This window comes from Girardinichthys multiradiatus, chromosome X (assembly GCF_021462225.1).
Source record: "Girardinichthys multiradiatus isolate DD_20200921_A chromosome X, DD_fGirMul_XY1, whole genome shotgun sequence".
Classification (NCBI taxonomy): Eukaryota; Metazoa; Chordata; class Actinopteri; order Cyprinodontiformes; family Goodeidae; genus Girardinichthys; species Girardinichthys multiradiatus.
The window spans coordinates 6,102,938-6,130,014 of NC_061817.1; the positions used below are offsets into that span (position 1 = coordinate 6,102,938).

At 40.0% G+C, this 27,077-nt stretch overlaps 4 protein-coding genes across 6 annotated transcripts; 2 read left to right on the plus strand and 2 right to left on the minus strand.

The window, feature by feature from the left end:
• Positions 1–862: 862 nt before the first annotated feature.
• On the minus strand, positions 863–13,503 carry LOC124862301 (putative L-aspartate dehydrogenase). Of its 3 annotated transcripts, none has more exons than XM_047356127.1 (7): positions 12,996–13,499; positions 12,769–12,913; positions 11,374–11,458; positions 4,734–4,883; positions 4,286–4,509; positions 4,066–4,199; positions 863–1,113 (listed from the first exon to the last, which is right to left on the minus strand). In XM_047356127.1, the coding sequence occupies exons 1-7, from the start codon at positions 13,123–13,125 to the stop codon at positions 1,076–1,078; spliced, it is 906 nt and encodes a 301-aa protein (XP_047212083.1). In that variant the 5' UTR covers positions 13,126–13,499; the 3' UTR covers positions 863–1,075. The 3 variants fall into 3 exon arrangements, with proteins under 3 accessions (XP_047212083.1, XP_047212084.1, XP_047212082.1); XM_047356128.1 differs by lacking the exon at positions 863–1,113 and having other exon boundaries at positions 3,854–4,199; positions 12,996–13,053; positions 13,166–13,501; XM_047356126.1 differs by lacking the exon at positions 863–1,113 and having other exon boundaries at positions 3,854–4,199; positions 12,996–13,503.
• Positions 13,504–13,620: 117 nt separating this feature from the next.
• Positions 13,621–15,027, plus strand: LOC124863035 (lysoplasmalogenase-like). The gene is made up of 4 exons (XM_047357276.1): positions 13,621–14,068; positions 14,227–14,476; positions 14,552–14,577; positions 14,638–15,027. Exons 1-4 carry the CDS (start codon positions 14,018–14,020, stop codon positions 15,025–15,027), a joined length of 717 nt encoding a protein of 238 aa, XP_047213232.1. The 5' UTR covers positions 13,621–14,017.
• A 1,056-nt stretch (positions 15,028–16,083) lies between these two features.
• Positions 16,084–20,891, minus strand: LOC124863301 (hsp70-binding protein 1-like). Its single transcript, XM_047357635.1, has 8 exons — positions 20,737–20,891; positions 20,382–20,512; positions 19,826–20,042; positions 19,506–19,730; positions 19,252–19,407; positions 17,111–17,207; positions 16,846–16,957; positions 16,084–16,384 (listed from the first exon to the last, which is right to left on the minus strand). Exons 2-8 carry the CDS (start codon positions 20,499–20,501, stop codon positions 16,304–16,306), a joined length of 1,008 nt encoding a protein of 335 aa, XP_047213591.1. The 5' UTR covers positions 20,502–20,512; positions 20,737–20,891; the 3' UTR covers positions 16,084–16,303.
• A 722-nt stretch (positions 20,892–21,613) lies between these two features.
• LOC124863134 (elongation factor Tu, mitochondrial-like) lies at positions 21,614–26,931 on the plus strand. Its single transcript, XM_047357381.1, has 10 exons — positions 21,614–21,680; positions 22,817–22,863; positions 22,947–23,085; positions 23,171–23,337; positions 23,760–24,029; positions 24,160–24,292; positions 24,427–24,531; positions 25,318–25,469; positions 26,257–26,376; positions 26,493–26,931. Exons 1-10 carry the CDS (start codon positions 21,644–21,646, stop codon positions 26,661–26,663), a joined length of 1,341 nt encoding a protein of 446 aa, XP_047213337.1. The 5' UTR covers positions 21,614–21,643; the 3' UTR covers positions 26,664–26,931.
• The last annotated feature ends 146 nt before the right edge of the window (positions 26,932–27,077 follow it).

Sequence of the window (27,077 nt, forward strand, 5' to 3'; positions counted from 1 at the left end):
TTACAATACATGCTGAACCTCACTAGTGAATCTTTATCTGTTGCAATCATTAGTCGTCCTTGCACTACAAACTTAACAAGATAGGTGCAGTTGTGTTCTTGTGTGTGATGAATTTAGTGGTGGCTTTCTGTGGCAAATAAAACGCAGCACTGTCTGTATTTTCCTAACCAAGGCATACCTCAGAACCTTAAAGTTGTCAGCCAGTTTTGAAATTGTTTCAAATACACCAGCACTGCAGACATTAGTAGGCTAGAAACATGAAAACAGGAACCAGTGAACTAAAGTAATAGCCAAGTCCTGTATTTCTGGATTTAGTAGAGAGCTAACCGTGAATAATTTAGGTCTATAGTAGATACGATAACAGAATAATTAACAGAACAGTTTTATACTCGAGGGTCAAAGTGAGGAGAAAAAGAACAGCATAAACTACCCTTTTATTTCACAAACTTGTATTTATACGTTCAAAGCAAACCGACTCTCCTTTGTTGTAGCTTTCTTTAGAGAGCTCACTGACAAAACCTCTCCTCGAGCTCGGCGTCACGTGTGTTTTTCATCTTGTTTTCGGTTTTTTGTTGCCCTATTGCATCAGCTTTCTGATGATTACTGATGAGCAACATTTCATATCCATTTTACTGTTGACACATGCACTTATGTGGAGATAGTTTATCTTGTTCACGGAAGTACTTATTTGTGAAAGAGAAAAGAAGGGAAGAAGAATTGTGCTTTATGGGGGATGCAAAATGAAGGTTGGATGATGGTTTTACCAGGGGTGTCCTGTCACTGTCACTCCTCTGTGTGAGTTGCATCCTTTGCTCCAGTGTTGCACCAGATGAACTTAATAAAATTAAAAGATCTATATCTGTTAGTATTTTACAAATGATTTCGGTCTCTTGTTTTATTCCAAGAATCCAAGGGTCGGCAAGCTTACAATGCTGAGTAACGCACTAATGTAGAGATCCATCATACATGCAGCGTATCCACCCTGAGCTCTTGGATCTGTATCTAATGTATGTGGGATTTGGTTGGGGATCTTCATCCTACATCGCAAGTAGTCCTCTATGGTTTTCATCCACTTTCAGCACAAGTAAACTCTGCTGCCGTAACCTCTGCAAACTGAGATGCAACAAAAGGTTGGTCTCAAATTTTAAAAAAAAGAAATGTTGCAAACTTTATTAAAGCCAGTTAGATCTCAGTAGAACGTGGTATAGTTTCATGTACAAAACAGACCAAAAGTTTGGACACACCTTCTCATTCAAAGAGTTGTCTATATTTTCATGACTATGAATATTGTAGCTTCACACTGAAGGGATCAAAACTATGAATTAACACATGTGGAATTATATACTGAACAAAAAAGTGTGAAACAACTGAAAATATGTCTTATATTCTAGGTTCTTCAAAGCAGCCACCTTTTGCTTTGATTACTGCTTCACACTCTCTTGGCATTCTGTTGATGAGCTTCAAGAGGTAGTCACCTGAAATGGTTTTCCAACAGTCTTGAAGGAGTTCCCAGAGATGCTTAGCACTTGTTGGCCCTTTTGCCTTCACTCTGCGGTCCAGCTCACCCCAAACCATCTCAATTGGGTTCAGGTCCGGTGACTGTAGAGACCAGGTCATCTGGCGCAGCACCCCATCACTCTCCTTCTTGGTCAAATAGCCCTTACACAGCCTGGAGGTGTGTTTGGAGTCATTGTCCTGTTGAAAAATAAATGATGGTCCAACTAAATGCAAACCGGATGGAATAGCATGCCGCTGCAAGATGCTGTGGTAGCCATGCTGGTTCAGCATGCCTTCAATTTTGAATAAATCCCCAACAGTGTCACCAGCAAAGCACCTCCACACCATCACACCTCCTCCTCCATGCTTCACGGTGGGAACCAGGCATGTAGAGTCCATCCGTTCACCTCTTCTGCGAGGCACAAAGACACGGTGGTTGGAACCAAAGATCTCCAACTTGGACTCATCAGACCAAAGCACAGATTTTCACTGGTCTAATGTCCATTCCTTGTGTTCTTTAGCCCAAACAAGTCTCTTCTGCTTGTTGCCTGTCCTCAGCAGTGGTTTCCTAGCAGCTATTTTACCATGAAGGCCTGATTCACACAGTCTCCTCTTAAGTTGTTCTAGAGATGTGTCTGCTGCTAGAACTCTGTGTGGCATTGACCTGTTCTCTAATCTGAGCTGCTGTTAACCTGCGATTTCTGAGGCTGGTGACTCGGATGAACTTATCGTCCGCAGCAGAGGTGACTCTTGGTCTTCCTTTCCTGGGGCGGTCCTCATGTGAGCCAGTTTCTTTGTAGCGCTTGATGGTTTTTACGACTACACTTCGGGACACTTTCAAAGTTTTCCCAATTGTTCCGACTGACTGACCTTCATTTCTTAAAGTAATGATGGCCACTTGTTTTTCTTTACTTAGCTGTATTTTCTTGCCATAATACAAATTCTAACAGTCTATTCAGTAGGACTATCAGCTGTGTACTGTATCCACCTCCTGCACAACACAACTGATGGTCCCAACCCCATTTATAAGGCTTGAAATCCCACTTATTAAACCTGACAGGGCACACCTGTGAAGTGAAAACCATTTCAGGTGACGACCTCTTGAAGCTCATCAACAGAATACCAAGAGTGTGTGGAGCAGTAATCAAAGCAAAAGGTGGCTACTTTGAAGAACCTAGAATAAAATACATATTTTCAGTTGTTTCACACTTTTTGTTCAGTATATAATTCTACATGTGTTAATTCATCGTTTTGATGCCTTCAGTGTGAAGCTACAATATTCATAGTCATGAAAATAAAGACAACTCTTTGAATGAGAAGGTGTGTCCAAACTTTTGGTCTGTACTGTTTATAGTGCTTTGCAAAAGTATTCCTTCCTCTAAAACATTTTTCACATTTTGTTACCTCACACCCATAAAACTCATTGGATTCTGTGTGATGGAGCAACACAAAGTAGAGAGTAATTGTAAAGGTGATGGAAAGTGATATGTAGTTTTCAAAAGCTATTTCTGATAGAAATCTGAACAGTGTGGCATTCATTTGTATTCACCCCTCTACTCTGATACCTTGAAGTACAATCCAGTCCAACAAACTGGCATCAGAAGTTGCCTAATTAGTAAAACGAGTCAATTTGTTTACAAGTCAATCAGTAAAATAGGTGTAGCTGTTCTGTGAAGTTCTCAAAGGTTTTATTGGAGATCATTAGTGAACAAACAGCATCAAGGGAAAAAGCAGACAGATCAGGGATAGATCTTTTGTCAGCAGATCGTTGGTCAAGTTTAAGCAGGGTTAGATTATAAAACAATAACCCAAACTTTGGACATCTCACAGAGCTTTTTTTAGTCCATCATCCAAAATGGAAAGTGTATGGCACACCTGCAAATGACATGGCGTTTCACCTAAACTGACAACTGGAAAAAGAAGATTAGTCAGATAAGCAGTAAAGATGGCCCATGGTAACTCTGGAGGAACTGGAGAAATTCACATCTCAGGTGGGAGAATCTTTTAACAACAGTTATTAGTTATGCACTCCTGAAATCTGGCCTTTATGGATGGCAAGAAGAAAGTCAGAAGGAGTCAGATGACACCAACATTCTACAACATGCAAAGATGCTAGGTGTGGTAGAAAACTAGCAGGAAGATTTTCTTCAAAAAGAGACAGGGAAGCTGGTCAGGGTTATGATGGAGCTAATTGAGGCCATGGTTCAAGTGTCCTAGTCAAAGTCCGGACCTTTGATATTTGTGGCAAGTCTTGAAAATTGCTGTTCTTAGACGCTTTCCATCCAATATGACTGAATATTTTGCAAAGAAAAATAGCGATACATTTCAATCTCTTAAAGTACAAAAACAGACATACTGGAAAATACTTTCAGCTGTAATTACAGTAAAATGTTACAACACATTTAGTCACAGGAGCTGAATACTCATGCACGCCTGTACTTTTCAGACTTATTTGTAAAAAAAATTTAAAAACCATTATCATTTTCCTTCCACTTTAAAATTATGAAGTACATTGTGTTGGTGTGTCCCATGATGTAATAAAACTAATTGAAACTACACAACACTCACTGAGTAAGCTGTTCCAGAAGGAGTTGTATGTTGCACTGCCAGTGACAGCCCCGAGTTTGGCTGGATTCCTCCTCACCATGTGCATTAGGAAACCATCAGGCCCAGTCACCTCCACCACATGGAAGTCTTTTAGCCTGAGGCATGTAAAACATAACACCTGATTGTCCCGACTGAAATGATCAGCTGTATAAGTTTTGATATGTAAAATAAAAAGACTCACGCCGTGTCTGATACAATCTCTCCCTGAACACCTGTAAAGCCGAGCGTTTCTGCAGCCACAGCTGCTGCTGCCATGGTGTTGACATTGTAGGGAGCTAGAGGACACAAGTCTGCCACTGAGCCTATGAACAAATCCCGCCTACCCTCTCCTTCTGTCCAGTCATTAAGGATGTCTCCTGTCAGTCGAAAACACGACGGATGCTTGGACATTCTTATGAACAAAGCCTGAGAAGATTTCAAAACATTTTTCAGGTACATTTCTGGTCAGTGTTGGAAAAATCCGCTCCTTATTCAGCGGCTCAGATGCTTACGTAAGTCTTGCAAAAACACAATTAACTCCATATGTTTTGAGTTTCTTTAGGCATAACAGAACTGGGTGCAGTTAACAGTATAAGAAGCCTCTTTCTAATGCAGTTTATTACATTTTCACATTGCAGCCCAAGGCATACCTTTAATGTCCCAGTATCGTTCATTCTTTGGATGTCCTGGCCTCCCCATAATGCACCACTGGGGATATAAAGCGTCCGTCCATGGTGTAGAGATGCCTGCCTCAACGTTTGGTTCAGATCAGGATCAGAGAGGGCAGATGGAGAGCCCACCTAAAAGGATTAACATTTTATGAAGGGTGGTCCTCATGGTTATGTGAAAAAATTAGGACACCCCATTAAAAATTCAATTCTTCAGGTGAACTTTTCAAATATAAGTGTCTAATCTTTTTTATTATTTATTAGAAATATTAACCTTGTTTTACTTATTTAACAAAGATAACAACAAATTATGGTGAGCTGGTCCTGCTGCAATAAACAATCCTAAAACCATGACATCTGTGCTTCACAATTGGTGTGAGGTTATTTTGCTGGAATGCCGGAGATGGTTTATGCAATGTCCCCCTTATGTCCTCTGCTCTGGTGTCAAAATAATTACATTTTAGGCATTATTCCAGAAGTCCTGGTCTTTGTCTGTGTCTCTTTCATCTGGCCTTTGTATTTTTCTCAGAAGGTGAAGGTTTGTACTTGCACACCTCCCATAAAACTTGTGCAGTATCTTTTTGAAGCTCTTTCACGTCAACAGTAGCAAGAGTCTACTGTAAGTCCCATATTGAAATTTTAGTATCTTGCAGTCCGCTCTCGAGGTGAAATTTCTTGGACAGACCAACCTGGTTATGCTGACATTTGTTTTGAATATACTGAATTTTCTGATAAGTAGAATGTCTAATTTCAATTGTTTTGAGACCTCCTTAAATCCCTTACCAGACTCATAAGCAGCTACAATCTTCCTTCCGAAGGCCTTGGACAGGTATTTTGATCTCACCAAATCATCTTTAAACTCCAGGGTTAGTTGTGTAGTACCACTAGGTTCAGTACTTGGGCCAATTCTCTTTACTATATACACTGCTCAAAAAAATAAAGGGAACACTCAAATAACACATCCTAGATCTGAATGAATGAAATATTGTCATTGAATACTTTCTGTACAAAGTTGAATGTGCTGACAACAAAATCACACAAAAATTATCAATGGAAATCTAATTTATTAACCAATGGAGGCATGGATTTGGAGTCACACACAAAATTAAAGTAGAAAAACACACTACAGGCTGATCCAACTTTGATGTAATGTCCTTAAAACACGTCAAAATGAAGCTCAGTATTGTGTGTGGCCTCCACGTGCCTGTATGACCTCCCTACAACGCCTGGGCATCCTCCTGATGAGACGGTGGATGGTCTCCTGAGGGATCTCCTCCCAGACCTGGACTAAAGCATTCGCCAACTCCTGGACAGTCTGTGGTGCAACGTGACGTTGGTGGATGGAGCGAGACATGATGTTCCAGATGTGCTCAATCAGATTCAGGTCTGGGGAACGGGCGGGCCAGTCCATAGCTTCAATGTCTTCATCTTGCAGGAACTGCTGACACACTCCAGCCACATGAGGTCTAGCATTGTCCTGCATTAGGAGGAACCTAGGGCCAAACGCACCAGCATTTGGTCTCACAAGGGGTCTGAGGATCTCATCTCAGTACCTAATGGCAGTCAGGCTACCTCTGGCCGTGTGGCCCTCCAAAGAAATACCACCCCGTACCATTACTGACCCACTGCCAAACCAGTCATGCTGAAGGATGTTGCAGGCAGCAGATCGCTCTCCACGGTGTCTCCAGACTCCATCATGTCTGTCACGTGCGCTCAATGTGAACCTGCTTTCATTTGTGAAGAGCACAGGGCTCCAATGGTGAATTTGCCAATCCTAGTGTTCTCTGGCAAATGCCAAGCGTCCTGCACAGTGTTGGACTGTGAGCACAACCCCCATTTGTGGACGTCGGGCCCTCATACCATCCTCATGGAGTCGGTGTCTAACCGTTTGTGCAGACACATGCACATTTGTGGCCCGCTGGAGGTCATTTTGCAGGGCTCTGGCAGTGCTCCTCCTGTTCCTCTTTGCACAAAGGCGGAGGTAGCGGTCCTGCTGCTGGGTTGTTGCCCTCCTACGACCTCCTCCACGTCTCCTGGTAGCGCCTCCAGGTTCTGGACACTACGCTGACAGACACAGCAAACCTTCTTGCCACAGCTCGCATTGATGTGCCATCCAGGATGAGCTGCACTACCTGAGCCACTTGTGTGGGTTGTAGAGTCCGTCTCATGCTACCACGAGTGTGAAAGCACCACCAACATTCAAAAGTGACCAAATCATCATCCAGAAAGCATAGGTACTGAGAAGTGGTCTGTGGTCCCCACCTGCAGAACCACTCCTTTATTGAGTGTGTCTTGCTAATCGCCAAAGATTTCCTCCTGTTGTCTATTACATTTACACAACAACATGAGAAATTGATTTTCAATCAGTGTTGCTTCCTAAGTGGACAGTTTGATTTCACAGAAATTTGATTTACTTGGAGTTATATTGTGTTGTTTAAGTGTTCCCTTTATTTTTTGAGCAGAGTATATGCTTCCAATAGGTAAAATTATCAGGCAGCGTAGGATAAATTTTCACTGTTATGCTGATGATACTCAGCTTTACTTATCCATGAATCCTGATGAGCCCAACCAGTTAGATAGACTACAAGCATGTCTTGAAGACATAAAAACTTGGCTGACTTTAAATTTTCTGCTTCTAAATTCAGACAAGACAGAAGTTGTCGTCTTTGGACCGGAGTCTTTAAAAAAGAAACTGCTTAGTCAATCACTTAACCTGGATGGCATTAAATTGACCTCTGATAATAAAGTAAAAAACCGTGGTGTTATTTTTGACCAGGACATGTAATTTAAATCCCATATTAAACAGGTTTCTAGGAGTTCCTTCTTTCACCTCCGGAACATTGCCAAAATTAGAAATATCCTATCTAGGAGTGACGCTGAAAAACTAGTCCATGCATTTGTTACTTCAAGGCTGGACTATTGTAATTCATTACTATCAGGATGTCCACAAAATGCAGTTAAAAGCCTTCAGCTGATTCAAAATGCTGCAGCAAGAGTTCTGATGAAAATTAAAAAGAGAGATCATATTTCTCCTATTTTAGCTTCCCTTCATTGGCTCCCTGTTAAATCCAGAATAGAGTTTAAATTCTCCTCCTCACATATTGAATTCAATTCAATTCAATTCAATTGAGTTTATTTATATAGTGCCAATTCACAACACATGTTGTCTCAAGACACATCACAAAAGTCAGGTTCATACATTCCAATTAATCCTAACCATTGAACAGTTCAGTCAGATTCAGTTATTTATTCAAATTGGATAAAAAGTTTTTCTATCCAAGGAAACCCAGCAGATTGCATCCAGTCAGTGATTTGCAGCATTCCCTCCTCCTGGATGAGCATGTAGAGACAGTGGACAGTCACTGGCGTTGACTTTGCAGCAATCCCTCATACTGAGCACATATAAAGCCCTTAATGATCTAGCTCCATCATACATCAGAGATCTATATGTTCCTAACAGAGCACTTTGTTCTCAGACTGCAGGTTTACTGGTGGTTCCTAGAGTCTCTAGAACTAGATTGGGAAGCAGATCCTTTAGTTATCAGGCTCCTCTCCTGTGGAACCAGCTCCCAGTTTTAGTCCGTGAGGCAGACACCCTGTCTACTTTTAAGGCTAGGCTTAAAACTTTCCTTTTTGATAAAGCTTATAGTTAGAGTGGCTTAGGTTATCCTGAGCTATCTCTGTAGTTATGCTGCTATAGGCTTAGGCTGCTGGAGGACATGATGACCACTTTCACCCTCTTCGCTACATTCTCACACTACTCTCCAATTTTGCATTATTTGCTGTTATTTCAGCTTTTAACTTTGTTCTCTCTTTTCTCTTCCTAGAAGCTACACCTGACCCGACTCTGTGTCTACCTGTGACACCTTTCTGGAGAGGGGCATCGTCCGAGCTTCTGCAGGCAACAACTTAATGCTCACCCTCTACCGATGATCCACATGGCTCTGTCTTTTAGTGTTTAACCCTTTCTCTCTCCTAGACATGGAAATTGACTGAGCTTTTACTGTAACTAATTATATGTTCTCTCTTTCAGACTCTAACCTTGAAAACTGGCTCAGAGTTTATCTGTTCCTTTGTTCTAGGTGAACGACTAAAGGAGCTACATCCATTAACATTTACTTTTCCTTCCCATAGAAAGTACTCCTGGATCAGTGCTTCTGTGTTCTCTTTGTGTCTCTGCTCTGTTCTCTCTAACCCCCAGTCGGTCGTGGCAGATGGCCGCTCACACTGAGCCTGGTTCTGGTTCTGCTGGAGGTTTCTTTCTGTTAAAAGGGAGTTTTTCCTCTCCACTGTCGCTACATGCATGCTCATTATGAGGGATTGCTGCAAAGTTAACGCCAGTGACTGTCCACTGTCTCTACATGCTCATCCAGGAGGAGGGAATGCTGCAAGTCACTGACTGGATGCAATCTGCTGGGTTTCCTTAGATAGAAAAACTTTTTATCCAATTTGAATAAATAACTGAATCTGACTGCACTGTTCAATGGTTACGATTAATTGGAATGTATGTACCTGACTGTTGTGAAGTGCCTTGAGACAACATGTGTTGTGAATTGGCGCTATATAAATAAAACTGAATTGAATTGAATTGTTACTCCAACTGTCAGGAGCAACAAATGTTGGAGGTCTTCAACCTCCTTCAAAATGCAGGGTAATGGTGTTCTCATCATTAAACCTGATGTGATAACTCTGGTTACCACATTCTCCCCTTGGTTACAACATGGTAAAAACTGACAGTAAAAATTGACTGTTTAAAAATATTTTCATTTGCAAAAGACATAAACTAAAGTAAAGTACAGGAGGGCCAATCACCCCATTAATTTGCATTGTTTTAAAACTGTGGCAAGCTAAAAGTATCTGACCAGAGGCCCTGACCAAACTAGTAAAAGGTTAGTAATTAGTAGTAACAAATAATTATCTAATGTCACCCTGTTATACTTATGGCATCCTATAACGAGCACAAAAGTAAAAAGGTATTTAATTTGCACAATAAGCAGTTCAAAACTACTATTAAACTTATACTATATTTTTGCTTTATTAGATGTTATAAAAATCAGATTAACAATAACATTGATATAGATAGCATTATCATTTCTGCACTAATCAGTATGTTATTATTGCTGTTGGAATAGTTGATGCATTTCCATTTTCAATAAAAGCAAGCAGATCATGTGATTTTGTTGTGTTTTTAATTTTTGTGACAATATAGTAATAGTAAGGTCATTTTATCATATAAAAATGTCACAATGGCCTATGCCTAATTATGCAGTATATCCAACATTTCTGGTGAAATATGATCCTCAATGTGGGATAAGGAACAAATGCTACAAGAAAAATCAAAATTGTTAAGTATAGAACAGGTTACTTTATTTTTACAGAACAGCTTAAACTTAGATTTTTTTTCCATGAACTTCTCAGCTCAGCTCTTTCCAACCTGAAGTGAAGCCTTGAATTATTGGAGTTCCCAGTTTTACATTCAGAAATAAACATCCTCCAAACCAAGGCTCTTCTTTTTGTAGCCTATTTATTAGAAAAATAATACAAAACTCCAGACTCTAGCAGAAACAACAATTCCTATCTCACAAAATTAGCATATTTCATCCGACCAATAAAAGAAAAGTGTTTTTAATACAAAAAATGTCAACCTTCAAATAATCATGTACAGTTATGGACTCAATACTTGGTCGGGAATCCTTTTGCAGAAATGACTGCTTCAATGCGGCGTGGCATGGAGGCAATCAGCCTGTGGCACTGCTGAGGTCTTATGGAGGCCCAGGATGCTTCGATAGCGGCCTTTAGCTCATCCAGAGTGTTGGGTCTTGAGTCTCTCAATGTTCTCTTCACAATATCCCACAGATTCTCTATGGGGTTCAGGTCAGGAGAGTTGGCAGGCCAATTGAGCACAGTGATACCATGGTCAGTAAACCATTTACCAGTGGTTTTGGCACTGTGAGCAGGTGCCAGGTCGTGCTGAAAAATGAAATCTTCATCTCCATAAAGCTTTTCAGCAGATGGAAGCATGAAGTGCTCCAAAATCTCCTGATAGCTAGCTGCATTGACCCTGCCCTTGATAAAACACAGTGGACCAACACCAGCAGCTGACACGGCACCCCAGACCATCACTGACTGTGGGTACTTGACACTGGACTTCTGACATTTTGGCATTTCCTTCTCCCCAGTCTTCCTCCAGACTCTGGCACCTTGATTTCCGAATGACATGCAGAATTTGCTTTCATCCGAAAAAAGTACTTTGGACCACTGAGCAACAGTCCAGTGCTGCTTCTCTGTAGCCCAGGTCAGGCGCTTCTGCCGCTGTTTCTGGTTCAAAAGTGGCTTGACCTGGGGAATGCGGCACCTGTAGCCCATTTCCTGCACACGCCTGTGCACGGTGGCTCTGGATGTTTCTACTCCAGACTCAGTCCACTGCTTCCGCAGGTCCCCCAAGGTCCGGAATCGGCCCTTCTCCACAATCTTCCTCAGGGTCCGGTCACCTCTTCTCGTTGTGCAGCGTTTTCTGCCACACTTTTTCCTTCCCACAGACTTCCCACTGAGGTGCCTTGATACAGCACTATTGACTAAGCTAAGTCGGTATTTTATTATCTGTTACTGAAGAGAATCTCACCATGAAGTGGGACTTTGAGACAAATTCGAGTCCGAAATCCCTCACGATCTGTGGGTAGCACACCTCTATAATCACATCACACCGCCTGTTAAACCATCAGCAGAACAACTATTACAAACATCTCTGAAATATACAAGAGATAATACAGTATGCTCCCATTGTTGTGTGCCTTGCAAAAGTAATTTTCCCCCTTGAGCTTTTTCACACTCTGTTACCTCACGACCACAAACTTGAATTAATTTTGGGTGATTTTAAATCAGAGTAATCAGCAGAGTAATAGTGCATAATTGTAAAGAGGAAAAGGTTCATTGTTTTTAAAATGTTTAACACATGCAAATCTGAAAAGTATTGTATGCATGTTTATTCAGAATGTTTATTTGTCATTCTTCTTAGAAAAATACTTAAATTTCTGTCAGTCTGGATAAAATTAATGAACTGTTAATATACATTTTCATCAATTGCCACAGATTCTTAATTGGATTTTGACTGGACCGTTCTGACACAGGAATATGTATTGATTTAAACCAGCCCTTTATAAGTTTTCTTCCAGGATTGCTCTGTATTTAGTACCATCCATCTCCCCATTACCTTTTCTTTTACGAGCATCCCCATAGCATGACGCTATCACCATCACAATTCACTTGGTGGATAGTGTGTTTGGGATAAGGTGCAGTTAGTTTTTCTGCTGCACGTAGTATTTTACAAATAGTTCAACCATTATCTCATCTGGCTAGAACACCTTCTTCCACATATATCTGTGTCTTCTACATGGCTTCTTGCAACAGCGAACAGGACTTTTTATGGCTTTCTTTCTGCCACTCTTCCATAAATGTCAGATCTGTGGAGTGCACGACTAATAGTTGCCAACCTATCTATCCAACCCTGGTTTAAAGTCCTCCACAACTTTAGTCATCATATTTATATTTAGAATATGATGTGTTCCCTGGTCTTCATGATGCTGTTGTCCACTCATATTTATGTATCAGCTGTTTTTAAACTGAGATTAAATGACACACAGTTGGAAATAGAATAAAATCCTACTTCTTTTTCCTTCAACTTCACAGGTATGCACTACTTTGTGTTGTGCCCCATAAAACACAAATAAAATACACCGATGTTTGTGGTTGTAACATGACCAAATGTAAAAATGTTCATGACGAATGTGAGCTCTCAGCATCTTGAAGGAGATTCAAACATCCTTAAGCAAGGACCAACAGATAAATCCTTTGTTACTCATGTCTTTATTCAGCTAAATCTAACATGTGATAAATATAGTTGCTTTGTCATTTTAGTCTGATGCTTTAATTGATCTTTGTACGGATGTTTTCCCCTGTACTTTCTAATGTGATACTGATACTGACATTTTTCCAGAGCACTGTGTGTGTGCATTTAAACCTGTTTGCAAAGAACGACAGGTCATCAAGTACTAGTTCAGGGGGCACTGAACCCTTCAGCTTGTCGGGATTCCTGTTCCATACAAAACCCAGAACCAAGCCAAGACCAGGTCCAGCTTTGAGGAGTTTGTCCACCAGGAACTGCCCTAAATCACACACACATTCAACCACATGTTGTCACACAACCAATAATAAGTCCTCCTAAGAGTGTGAATATTGGGTTCATACCTAGATGTCCATATCCCACAACTCCAACTCTCAGAGTGGGAGAATTAGTGTCCATAATCTGTGCAGACGAAAAATGAAAATCTACATTTAATGCAATAAAACCTGCATATGTACATGTTTGTTTTAACATGAAGCTCCAACACCATTGCTCTATTAGTGGTCTCCATTACCTGATTGTCGTACACCCTCCACAGATATGCCTTCTGCTTTAAAAAGAGCAACAGCCAGCCACAACTCAAAACCAGGAATCATGGAAAAACACAGGTCAAAGTTTGACTCTGAGCGGCTTCAGTTAATGATTGTTTGCCCTGGACAGTGTTAGACAGAGAGCTCTTCCTCTAAGCACCCGCATTTCAGTTTCAGATCCGTAATCCAGGCTACAACAACCATAAAAACGTTAGCAAGGATAGAAGATTGAATGACAGAAACAGTACTGGCTTATTAGAATACAAGGGGGACATTAAAGGTCAAGAACTTCAGTCACCCTTTGCATGACTTGTCACAGACAAATTCTGAAACACTATATCGGGTTTCTAAACAATATTCCATTAGACTCTACAGCTTCATTGATGAACTTTCTCTAATTTCAGTTTTTGGGAGATCCCAACCAATATACTTTGAATTGTCTCTATTTGTTTATTAAAAAATATACACACCAAACGTCCGATGTTCTTATCTGATGTCAAAAATCTGTCTTCTTACCATACTGCACGTTTAAATTCCCAGCTACTACACGTTGTTTGACTTTGTCCCCATTTGCCGATGTCACCAACATATTACTGCTGGAAAGGTGAAAGGTCAGCTATTTATCCATGAGAACTTGAAACGAGGAGAACATTGATTATCAAAGTGCAATCAGACAGGAAGGACGGGTCTAAAGTTCATGTTCATGGAAATTCAGCTGGCTGTAAGGAATGGCACAGATTCAAGGTGAGGGACGCAGGACAACATCTGAGGACTGCATCCTGGTGTTTAAGGCAGAACTGCTATAAATGAATGAAAACTGAGCCGACAGGGTGAAGATGGACATCCTTGAGACAGATGCCTATGACAAGCGCCAACGGAGAAATATGGTACTCTTTACTCTTAATGTACTGGTTTTTTTGTAACTTAATACTTCTATAGGAATACTGAATTAGCTTAATTGCTTAAAGTGATCAGTTAAATTTACTACGTGAAACAAAATGTGACAAATCTTCTTTCTATCCATTTCTCTGTATCTTTCTGCCAGTCTTGTGCCCTTCTTTTCTCTCTTTTGCCTTTCTTTTTGTCCTCTGCCTTATACTTTTACGTTTGGACTCCTGATTTGGTTCCATCAGTAGTATCTGCAGGTGTCAAATCAGCCCCGACTCTCCTGTTGGCTGTGGTGGTCTTGAGCTGGAACGGAGGTCAGAGTGTCCTTGGTGTGGCAGGGGGACTAATCTTCTCTGCTGTTGGGGACTGCTGCTTGGTATGGCCTGAGCTTTTCATTCATGGTAAGAGCCTTGCTTGCACAGAAAAGAGCAAATGCAAATGACTTCAGTTTTCAAATGTGCCGGTTAAATCTAAATTATCAGCGCAATTCCCTCTGCAGACAATTGTTGTTTTAATCATAAGCAAATGATATTCATTTGTAATGTTGCAAACCAACCATCTGTTTCAGGAATGGGTTACCTTCCTATCCAGTCGTTATGCAACATACTCTGCCTCCTCTTTGAACCATTTCCTGTACCTGATCCTCCTTATCGTGGGAGGAGCTTTCTACATCTATCTTTTTCCATTCCTGCAGAAGGCCCCAAACTCTGATTTACTGACTCCAGGTGTGGGGATCTACTTTATCCTAATAACTATAATGGCTGCATTAGCCATCCGAACCCGCCATGCAGCTACGTTATTGGGGAGTTTGTCCTTCATGGTGTCTGATGCTTCATTAACTCTGCAGGTTTTCAAAGTTTTGCCGCCAATAGAGCACGGTCAGATTTATGTTATGGTGACATATTATTTGGCGCAGCCGCTGATCACCCACGACTTTTCGAAGTGGAAGCGGTCCTAAACTGGATCTCTGAGGAATCTTTTCTCTTTTGACTAAACCCATTAAAAATTTGCTATTTTGTTGATCAGATAAAGTTCAAAGCTTAATGTGAAACAAGCACTGATCAAGAGAGGAACACAGTTTAATACTCTCATTTCTGTTTAAAATGACAGACGTGAAGAAACATGACTGAAAAACACTGAGGATATCAGTGTGGAGCATTTCTAGTAGTTTTCAAACGTTTTCATACCCTTGACCTGCTTTGCATTCTGTTACAACTACAAACTTCAATGTATTTTATTGTGATTTCTTGGAAATTTTTGACCATTCTTTGCAAAACCATTCCATTGAAGCTCTGGCTGTACATTTAGTCATTGTCCTGCTGGATAGTGAATCTGCACCCAGTTTAACCCTTTTGCTGTCTCTAACACATTTCTTTCCATGATTGCCCTGTATATAGCTCTATCCATCTATGAATCAGCTGTGACCAGCTACTCCACAGCATAATGCTGCCACCACTGTGTTCCATCAGGGGATATAGTGTTTTCAGGGTGATATTCAGCATTAATTTTCTGACACCAATAAGATTTTGGATGTAAGCTAGAAATTTAGCTTTGGTTCAGATTTTTATTTGTAAGCAAGTATGAAAACCATGAATCATTTTACCTCTTTTGCAAATTTATTCCACTTAGTGTAGCTCTGTCACATAAAATCACAATAAAATACATTGAAGTTTATGGTTTTATGGTAACAATATGTACGTTTCAAGGGGGTTGAATACTTTTGTAAGGCACTGTAATTCTGATTTATTGTTATATAATTTTGACATTCATGTTGATGTGTAGATTGTGATGCCATAATGCAACCTGCCTATTGAATGTATATGAATAGCAATACTTTATTTACAGTAAATATTTCCGATAATTACTGAAATTAATTATTTGCTTCTAACTTTATAACAAATTAAATGTTGACACGTGTCCAAAAATAACAGTTGTTTATGTACAGTAAAAAAAAAAATACTTATAGGAATGTTTGGTGTTGTATAAAAGATTAAAAGAAGCGCAAACACACGGGTGAAGTAGCAGCTGAGTCGGACAGAAACTTTATAAAGAACCGTTATTTACACAGTAAAATCCAACTGGATTACATGCAAACTATCAACATCAAATGTCGTAAGAAACAAAAATGTTGCTCCGCATCCACAAGTCTGCTCATGAATGTCCTGTTATATTTTTCTTTTTGTACTTTAGCCAAAACAGGTAAGGTTTAACAAAAATAAATAATAATGACTGCCTCAGCGATCCATCCCAACATCATCTGTCTGCTGCATGTTGAAGCACAAAACTCTCAAACGTTCACATAAGTCAAGCTCCTCCTGTTAATGAAAAATATATACAGACTTTAGAAGGCAGAAATAATCCAGGATTAAACCTCATCTAACTATTTATTTTAAATTCCAAATATAAATGTCACTGCTTCTAAATTTATCGTTTTAAAAGGCTAAAAAAGCATATTTGCCTGAAACTTTAATTAGTGTGTAAAAAGTTGATTCCAACTTCTTCAGACTTTCTTCTTCCATAAAAGGTAAGATTTTGAGTGCATGGCTAATAACTATTTAGACAATATTTTGGATTTTATTTGGTAATTTCAGAGTAAAGGGGGCTGAATCCCTGAAAACCATTTTCCTCCTACTTCACTATTACACACTACTGTGTTGGTCTATCACATAAATCCCTCTAAAATACGTTTAAGTTTGTGGTTGTAACATGACAAAATGTAAAAAAGTTAAATACTTCTCTAAGGCCCCCTTAACCTATGATGGAAGTTTTTATTTACCTGACTTTCTTCTTTTCCTTGGAGCTGTTCTGTTCGCTGCTTCAGTAATTCCTCCAGACCCAAAGCTGGGTTCCTGCAGTCTTCAAGCCCTTGCGGAAAGTCCTCCACCAAACTAGACAAACACCAAACAAGGTTGAACATGAGTACCTAATAGGGACCATAACTTCTAAACCCTGGGATCATTCACTCATATACTTCTGCAAACTGAAACCCCAATGAAACATCTTAGCTACTGCTGGCCTGAAAGTTATCAAATGTTTCTTACCAGCACAGAGCACCAAGCACATGCTCATGGAAAGGGAAATGTGGTGTGCGGAGAACAGAAACTAGCTGCTGCACCATCCCCATCGACACAACTGTTTCTGTTAAAGGAGGAATATAACAAAAATTAGAAAACAACCATGAAAAATACATTACCCTTAACAAAAGCCTCAAAGCACTTCTCAAGAAGTTTACATTACTATAAAATTTGGAAATGCACAGCAGCTGTAGGAAGGATGCATCTATAAGCAGCAGCAAATATTTACACTCTTCTCTGCTGGTCTGTGCAGACGAGGCTCCGTGAGTTAAACACAGTGGTTGTGATCCCACGGTAGTCGTTCAGTGGATGGGATTTACTACTTATTCACTTGACAATGTTACATAATTTAGAAAGAGACCTGTCAGCTTTAAAAATCATGTCAGTAGTTATTTCAGTCATGTGTAGCAGGACACTATCAATTTATATTATCTGCCAGCCATACCATCAAAGTGGTACGTTAGATACAAGGTGATTGGTCTGCAGCTGAACTTCTATAGCAGTAGCGACGAAAGGTTCAAAATCATCTAGTTGAAGGTGCTGTCCACTGTCTCTACATGCTCATCCAGGAAGAGTGAATGCTGCAAGTCACTGACTGGATGCAATCTGCTGGGTTTCCTTAAATAGAAAAACTTTTTATCCAATTTGAATAAAAGGCTAACTCTGACTGCACTGTTCAATGGTTAAGATTAATTGGAATGTATGAACCTGACTGTTGTGAAGGGCCTTGAGACAACATGTGTTGTGAATTGGCGCTATATAAATAAAACTGAATTGAATTGAACTGCTCCCGGGCCACAAAAATATGATTTTTCTTTTTATATTAATAGCTGCGCAATTGCTTATTGTTTTGCTGCTCAGCAATAGGGAAAACGTGCAATATTTAAGGTAAACAAATAAAGTTACTTTGTATACAATTTGTGTACAATTCTTGATTTGTGATTAGGGGCCACACAAAATCAGTCCAGGGGTTTCAAATGGCCCCTGGGCAGCAGTTTGGTAACCTCTGCTGTACAGGTTAACCAATTATATTTTAGGGATCTATTTAAGGAATCACACTGTCAGTTTAAATTACTTCATAATAGACTATTGCCTGGAAAATATTAAATAATATTAAATATTAAATATTTGATAAATACTATAAACAATACATAGGATTTTAATAGATAATACGTTTTTTTATTTATTTTTTTACACATTTAATATTTCATTGTTAAATGTGTAAAAAAAATAAAAATAAAAATGTATATTTTAATATTTAATTGTTAGGCTGCACGGTGGCGCAGTTGGTAGTTCACTGTTGCCTTGCAGCAAGAAGGTCCTGGGTTCGATTTCTGGTCTGGGGTCTTTCTGCATGGAGGCGACTGTGGCTCAGTAGGAAGAGTAGTCGTCTTGCAATCAGAAGGTTGTGGGTTCAATTCCAGCTTCCTGGCACTTAACCTCAAGTTGCCTACCAATCTGCGTATCGGTGTATGAATGTGTGAGCGTTAGTGAATGCAATTGGGTGAATGTGGCTCTAGTGTAAAGCGCTTTGAGCGGTCTGTATGACTGGAAAAGCGCTATATAAATTCAGTCCATTTACCATTTAGTTTGCATGTTCTCCCCGTGCATGCGTGGGTTCTCACCGGGTACTCCAGCTTCCTCCCACAGTTCAAAGACATGCCTGTTAGGTTAATTGGTCTCTCTAAACTGCCCTTAGGTGTATGAATGAGTGTGGTTGTTTATGTGTTGCCCTGTGATGGACTGGTGACCTGTCCAGGGTGTACCCTGCCTCTTGCCCATAGACTGCTGGAGATAGGCACCAGCTCCCCCGCGACCCACTATGGAATAAGCAGTAGAAAATGACTGACTGACTGACTATTTCATTGTTTATTTAATGCATTACTGACACATTTCTATAAATATTGATTATTTCCTAAAGTAATATATTTATTACAGTATTTCAACAAGTACTACATATTTAAATATTAATCTGAGAAATGATTCAGTCGATGGTTTTTGGTTGTTGTGGTCCCTGACAGATTAAACGAAATCCACCAAACTGTACCAGAAATGATTAAACGATAACATGAGCGTTGGCATAGTTCTGCTGAGTCTCTCCTTCATACCTTTATGTTCTGGGTTTGAGGTCAGCAGATTGAGCAGAAGGAAAGCAGATTTGGTCCTGACTTTCTCATTTTCAGACTGCATGGCTCTCATCAGCACTGAGAAACCATCATGAGACACAAACGCCTGTAATCCAGCTTCCTGCTCGCGGACCAAACCTACAGTGAAGACAGCATACAGATTTGTCCACGGAACATCTCATGGGTACCAACACTTCATAAATTTGGCATCAAGTTGTAAAGCCTCAGGGACGTACATGAGACGGCATACAGGGCTTTCACTCTGACAGAAGGATTGATGTCTGAATCTGTCAGCTGTAGCAGCTTTGGCAGGACGTCAACTTTAAGCAGGTGTTCCTGGACCTGGGGCATGTTCTGAGCGCAGGAGGCAAGGAGCTGGGCAGCCCGCCACCTCAGTCCGCTCTGGACGTGATTAAGATACCTGGAGACACACAAATCCAGTCCACCAAGAGTCATCAGATCTGGAAAGAGCATAAATAGGATGAAGTTTAAAATATATACATACATATAACTGGCTTTCATGTAATAACGAATTATTATCCCAGCTTTCACAAACCTCTAGCATTGTCCAGGTTCTCACACAACTCAGACAACATCTCAAAGGCCAATTCCCGCTCATCCTCTTCATTTTCTTCTCTGTCTTCTTCTCCATCTTGCTCCTTTTCATTTGTCTCGTCTTTCTGCAGGACAGCCAAGCTCTGCTTCATCTGCTCCACTTCATCCATCTGACCTTTACAGATATCTGACAGAGCTTCTCCCAGCCAGGTCTTCCTCTAAAGGAAGGAACGTTTTGTCACGCTGAATGAAAAACCATGGATAGAACGTGTTTGCAAAAAAAAATATCTGAAATGTTTTACTTTACAAATATGAATTTAAACCATTTCATTGGGATTTTATGTGTTTTTGATTATTTCGATTCAGTCTCTGGAATTTCAAGCAAGCTCTAGTATTAGAGTATACATTTATTTTATATTCGACATGACGTGTTACAACATTCAAACTACTTAATGACTCGTTAATGAAGGTACTGATGATACTTCCCTACTTCCTCAAGACAAAAGTATAGAGGTGTATGGTTCATCGTAATAATGAAGCTGTAGGGATGCACTTACCTCCTCTGACATTGGTTCTGGAGGGTCTGGACCCTCAACTGCTGATCCAGCCTCTACTGCCAGCTGCAGAACCCCTTGAAGGTTCTGGGGATATCTCCTGTTCTGTCTGTTATCTGACATGACTTACACAGCTGTACAGCGAAATAAGACAAGTCAGAAAGATAAATTTACACAGGACCTTATACAGGATAATTACACTATATAACAAAAACCCGAGAAAAATTCTAAAATGTAAAGACTGTATTTCTAATGAGTTACTTTTACAAGGAAAAAAGCCCAAGTTTGTAACATAAAGAACTACACAAAATCCTCATCGCGACTTGAAAATGGCCAAAAATACGCATCATCGGCTTACCTTGGAAGAATCCTGGACAAACTGTTTCTCTGTACACCTCCAGCAGATGAACGTGTCTGTCGTTATAAACACAGACATGTGAAAGCGCTAGAACATTCTAGCTAGCTGAGCTAACGAGGGGAGGGCAGGCCGCCACGCTTTACCGTAATATAGACACACAAAGGGCAAGCAACAATTGTGAGTGGTACTCTTCGGTCACTTCTAAAAAAAACTGTCCTTACTTTAAAACAGTTTCTGTATCTGCGTGGTTTAACTAATTTTTCCTATTCGTAATTACAAGATACAAGCTTCATATTGAAAAGCCGCAAAAATAATGGCCACCATTTTACTATAGTTAAGGTAAGTGAGTCAGTGGCGCTTAAACAGCACAGTTTAAAGTCAATCCCCCGCTTTTAACCATAGCCTGCTCATACGTAACATATATTATATTATATTATTATATTATAGTATATTATATTATTTACGTTTTTAACATGCGATATTTTGTTTCATTTAAAATGTATATTATTGCAATTATTTATTGCATTTTACAAATACTTAATTATCATAATAGAACTAAAAACACAAAAAATTGTAAATATTTAAGCCTTTTTTATAATGTTTAATTCAAATAAAGTTGGAAAGGTAGTAAAGGGTAAAGTTAAAATCATTAAATCAGGCTTTGTTAGCAGGGTCAGCTACAGAAATACACCGACAAGCCCAATATGGCGAAAAAATCTAAACAATATAATACAATCTAAAAGCACAATTTCAGAAATAGAGAGAGACTGAAAATATTATCCTCATAAAAGATCAAGTATAATATATAGATAAAGTAAAGGGGAATATGCTCACGGCGACAGCCTTTGGGCGGGTCAGAGTATCCTCTTGATATTTCCGTCATCTTTGGTTTGTCTAACTGTCCAAGATGGCGGCGCTTATGGGGCTGCGTGCTTGTTTCTCCGGTAAAAATATTTGTATCGTTTTACTTTGTGGTTCGTTATGGCTAATTGAGACACAGAAACATCATTTATTTTACGATTAACACCCTACGTTGTTTGGATGAGGATAAATGTGAGCAATAAAGACAGGTGATGCAGTCTCTTCCGATAGCGCAGCAAGGTCACGTTACCAGGGTGAGGGTTAGCTAACGATCAAAAATAATACGGATAAAGTTCTGTTAAAAACAGCAAATGAAAGACATTTATGTGCACATATCTACAGTTTACCAGAAGAATAGTTTTGTGTAGAGGGCAGAGTTGACTCAGATGGTTTGTTCGCCTTTTTAGCTGCTGCAGAGCTTCCTAAAGCCTGATGTAAAGCTAAACTCTATACTTATCAGATTTGCAACCGAATAATTTGACTTTTGGTGTAGTTCAATGAAAAACTGTAACCATACAGCCATGTTGATTATTGCTTTGAAGATCTGACGTGTAGAAGAAACAAAAACGCAACAACAAAACAGATTATTACTCGAAAATTGTCTGACCCTGGTGTTCTGTTTGACATCTGTCCAGATATAAGCGTTTGGCAGATTTTATTGCTAGAAATAAAGGAGGTTAGTGGAAATCAAACAGGAAATGCTTTCCATTATCATTTAAAACGTAAATTCAATCTCGTGTACCTTTGAATCGTCATGAAATGAATTTAACATTTAAATCAGTGGTTTGCATTGCAGCACTGAAAGGACTATGCTCAGATTTCTTCAATAATTTAGTTACAGCTCATCTGCAACTTGCAGAAAATCCTGCAATATAAAATACATGTTTTTTTTAGTTGAGCAGTAGGGATGGAGTTTGAGTGAAAACAAAATGGGTTCACTGCATTTATACAACATGATACAGAAATGTATAACATCTTCAAAAAACACTTGTTGTCAAGAACTCAGAATAGTATACAGACTGATCAACAGATACCTAAAAGAGTATTGATAGGATTTGGAAATCAATATTGTGCAATTGAATCATTTTCCCATAAAAACTGGCCATGGCAGAGGGAAGGTTGGCATGTTCTCAGCTGGAATAGAAATCTCTTCACTAACCGCAGTAATAATCTGTAGGATCTAAACATATTTGAGCATTTTCGTGTCTTCTGCCCTCAGCCCTTCAGCTTACTTCACCAGGCCTCTTGCAAAGCTCCTTCAAACTTGTAAGCAGACGGACAATTTATTATTTTCAGGCCGTTCAGTGTCGATGTTTGTGTTTGAGTCCTCGTTTGTCTTTTCCATGTAGTGCGCTGTGCCGCTGAGTCGGCGGAGCTTCGCAGCCGAGGCTAAGAAGACGTACAGCAGAGAGAAGCCTCACGTGAACGTTGGAACCATCGGACACGTCGATCACGGCAAAACCACCCTGACTGCGGCCATCACAAAAGGTAGAACCCCTGACATTTAAAACCATGCGACAGCCTGTTAGTTTTTCCCTTTATGATCTCAATATTTTCACCTCCTTTCTTGCAGTGCTTGCTGATGCTGGTGGTGCAAATTACAAAAAATACGAGGACATTGACAATGCTCCTGAGGAAAAGGCCAGAGGAATTACAATCAACGCCTCTCATGTGGAGTACAGCACAGCCAACAGACATTACGCCCACACAGACTGCCCTGGCCATGCTGATTATGTCAAGGTAATCTGCTTTCCTTCTACCTGCACACAGCCTGATTTGTAGACTTAACAGAGGTCCAACGCTGTCTGGAATTTGATTCTAGTGTTCTACAGCATCCAGACATTTAAGAAAAAGGAGAAATGTTTGTATTTCCAGATTATTTTCACTGTCCCACTGTTGTCCTAATGTTCCATTCATTTGCCCATTCGTCTGTCCATCATGTCTATCTATCTGTTCATCCATCCATCTCTCTATCCTTTCATCTATCTATTTGTCTGTCTATCCTTTTATCCATCCAGAACATTTTTATTTATACCTAAATGAGTAAAAAAAAAAATCATCGGGTAATTTGAGCCTGGAAACGTACAGATTTGGGCCATAAACGGTGTGTAGGAACTGAGGATAAGATCTCATACAGCCTGATCCCTGCGCTTCTTTTTCAGAACATGATCACGGGCACGACTCAAATGGACGGCTGCATCCTGGTGGTGGCGGCCACCGACGGTCAGATGCCTCAGACACGGGAGCACCTCCTGTTGGCCAGGCAGATCGGCGTTGAGCATGTGGTGGTTTTCATCAACAAGGCCGACGCCGTGGAGGACAAAGAGATGTTGGACCTGGTGGAGATAGAGATCCGCGAGTTGCTCACAGAGTACGGTTACGATGGTGAGAACACTCCTGTTGTGATCGGCTCTGCCCTCTGCACCCTGGAGGTAGGGGGAAATAAAGGCACCAATTCATTTTTGGACATACTTTATTTTTTACTGATTTATTAATCATGACTAGAATCATGAAACTAAAGAATTCCAGTTATTTAATATTGATGTTTTTGCTCCATCTTAGAACAAGCAGCCTGAGCTGGGAGTAAATGCGGTGATGAAACTGCTGGAGATTGTGGATTCTTATGTTCCTCTGCCCAAAAGAGAGCTGGAGAAACCTTTCCTGCTGCCCATCGAAGGTGTTTATTCAATCCCAGGTAAGCTCCTCTCATACATTTAGATATTCTGTTTTTGCACATAAAGCGCAATATCTGAAGGAGTATCTGTAATACTGAACAGATTGGTAGTAGTTTATTACAAAAATAAGGAGAGTTTTGTGTTTTTCATGTAGGCAGAGGGACCGTTGTGACCGGTACATTGGAGAGAGGCCTGATAAAGAAAGGAGACGACTGTGAGTTTGTGGGTCACAACCGTAGCTCCAAGTCGGTGGTTACAGGTGAGCGACTGCATCTAATGTGCACTTGAGACCAATCAAAACATGCACAATGTCCGAGAAGTTAATAGCAGATTTTAGAGTGCAAATATGGTGCCTTGCAGTGCTATTCATACCTGTTTTCTAATTTTGTCATGTTGCCACCACAAACTTTGATTGGGTTATTCAAATCTGAAAAGTGTGGCATGCATTTGTTATCAGCCCTTTTCACTTTGATACCCCTAAAGAAAATCCAGTCCATGCATATTATCCTAATATGGAAAGAGTGAGCCGAAACTGCAAACCTACCAAGACTTGGTCATCCAACTAAACTATCAGGAGAGTATTAATGAGAGACCCATGGTAACTCTGGAGGAGCTGTGGAGATCCACAACCCAGATGGGAGAATCTGTTGACAGCTATTAGTCGGACCTTTATGGAGGAATGTCAAGATAAAAAAAGCTGTAACTGCAGTAAAATGTGATTTTACAAAGTATCGACTCAGAGGCTGATGCCACATGCATGCCACACTTTTCAGATTGTTATTTAAAAATGTTTTGAAAGTTAGACATCATTTTCCCTCCATTTTATAATTCCACTACTTTGTGTTGACCTTTTATAATATTCCAATAAACATTGAAGTTTGTCGTTGTAATGGGACAAACTGTGAAAGCAGTTTAAGGAGTGGACACTGTTTACATTATCAAAGCACCGGACCTGCAGGAACATGTGGAGATGTTCACAAACTTTGATCCTTAACCTGTAAAATGTTGACCGATTACTGGACCCTTCTCTTGGTCTTCGGTTCAGGAATAGAGATGTTCCACAAGTCTCTGGACCGGGCCGAGGCAGGCGATAACCTGGGCGCTTTGGTTCGAGGCCTGAAGAGGGAAGACATGAGGAGAGGGATGGTGATGTGCAAGCCAGGATCCATCATGCCCCACCAGAAAGTCAAAGCACAGGTGTGAAAGCAGAAACAATTGTCATATTTTTATTTATTGTTATTTATTTATTACAGAAAACCTCAAATTCTGATTTCAGGAAGTCAGTTTTTCCTACAACTATCAGATATTAAACCTAATTTTGTGTGTTTGGGGTTATGTGAAATGCTTTCTAATTTATTCCTGGTGCACACTCTCACCCTGGAGATGCCAAACGATGATCAGGTCAAGGCCCCTAAGATAGCAAACTTTCTGTATGAGGAAAAAATTAATAATAATACTAGTAGCTTAAGTCAAAGACCACTGTTGACCACATTGCAGTGTTATTATTGCCTGTCAAGTTATTCCTGTTAATATTACGTGTCATGATAAAAAACGCCTTTTCTAACAAAGAAATAAACAATTCTGTTTAAGCATTTCCTGCAACACAAAGTTGAATTGATGATGTTGTAATTTACTTATTAATTAAATATGAAAGCAAGTTCTTTAAGATGCCTTCTGACCTATAATCACTTGTTTTTCTGGGGGTGTTTCACCTGATTACCCAAACCCTTTCCCTTGCTAAAACCACCTAGATTTTACAGGAAACGCCACATTCATGTTTTAAAGCCACATTTTATTCATATTTTTAATGGAGCCTCAGTAAAAGTTCAACTTTTGGATTTTTTAAATAAATATATTGCAACATGTGTGGCTGGATCTCTTCCTTCTTCAGAATATTTCATACAGGAATTAGTTTTTTTATGTTGTCAGTTTGAAATGAGGGTTAAAAACCAGCACGATTTACCATGAGTTTAATATTTTCCAGGTTTATGTTCTGAGTAAGGAGGAGGGAGGCAGACACAAGCCGTTCGTCACCAACTTCATGCCCGTCATGTTTTCTCTCACCTGGGACATGGCCTGTAGGGTCACTCTGCCTGAAAGCAAGGTGTGCATGTTTCTGTTTTACATGTTGGCAGCTTCTGCTGACCTGTGTAATTAGGCTCAAAATTGTTAATCAAGTTCTTGCAGGATCATGACTGCGTTGTTTTTGTCCTGTTTAAGGAAATGATGATGCCAGGAGAGGACACGTCGTTGACACTTACGCTTCGCCAGCCCATGGTGCTGGAGAAAGGCCAGAGGTTCACTCTGAGAGACGGAAACAGAACCATCGGCACCGGCCTGGTCACAGATATCCTGACGCTGACAGATGAAGATCAGTGCAACTGGGGCTGAAGGGAAAATCTGTAGATAAGGCCGGACTGGGCTGTGGATAAGAGCACCACAGGATACCACGGGGGTCAGTGAGAGGGCCGACTGGGAGTCTATCAAATCAGATGAATCTATTCAGAAATACAAAAAACTGAAATAAAAGCAGAGGTGAGGTAGAAACTCAAGCCTTTGTTGAGCAGTCCCACTCAATCAACATACCTGTAAACATTCAACTTTATGTTGGTCAAAACTGTCCATTATGTAATAAAATGTATTTAATAATAAAACTGCATTCTTTGTTTTGTGGTGCTTCCTTTCTCCAGGTGAGTACTTTTCTATGAAATTCAAGAAAACGTTTTAAACAAAGAACAAAATGTTATAAATTGCCAACAAATGCTGAAAAATGTTGCGCAAGTAAGAAGTCTTGAGGTACAATAT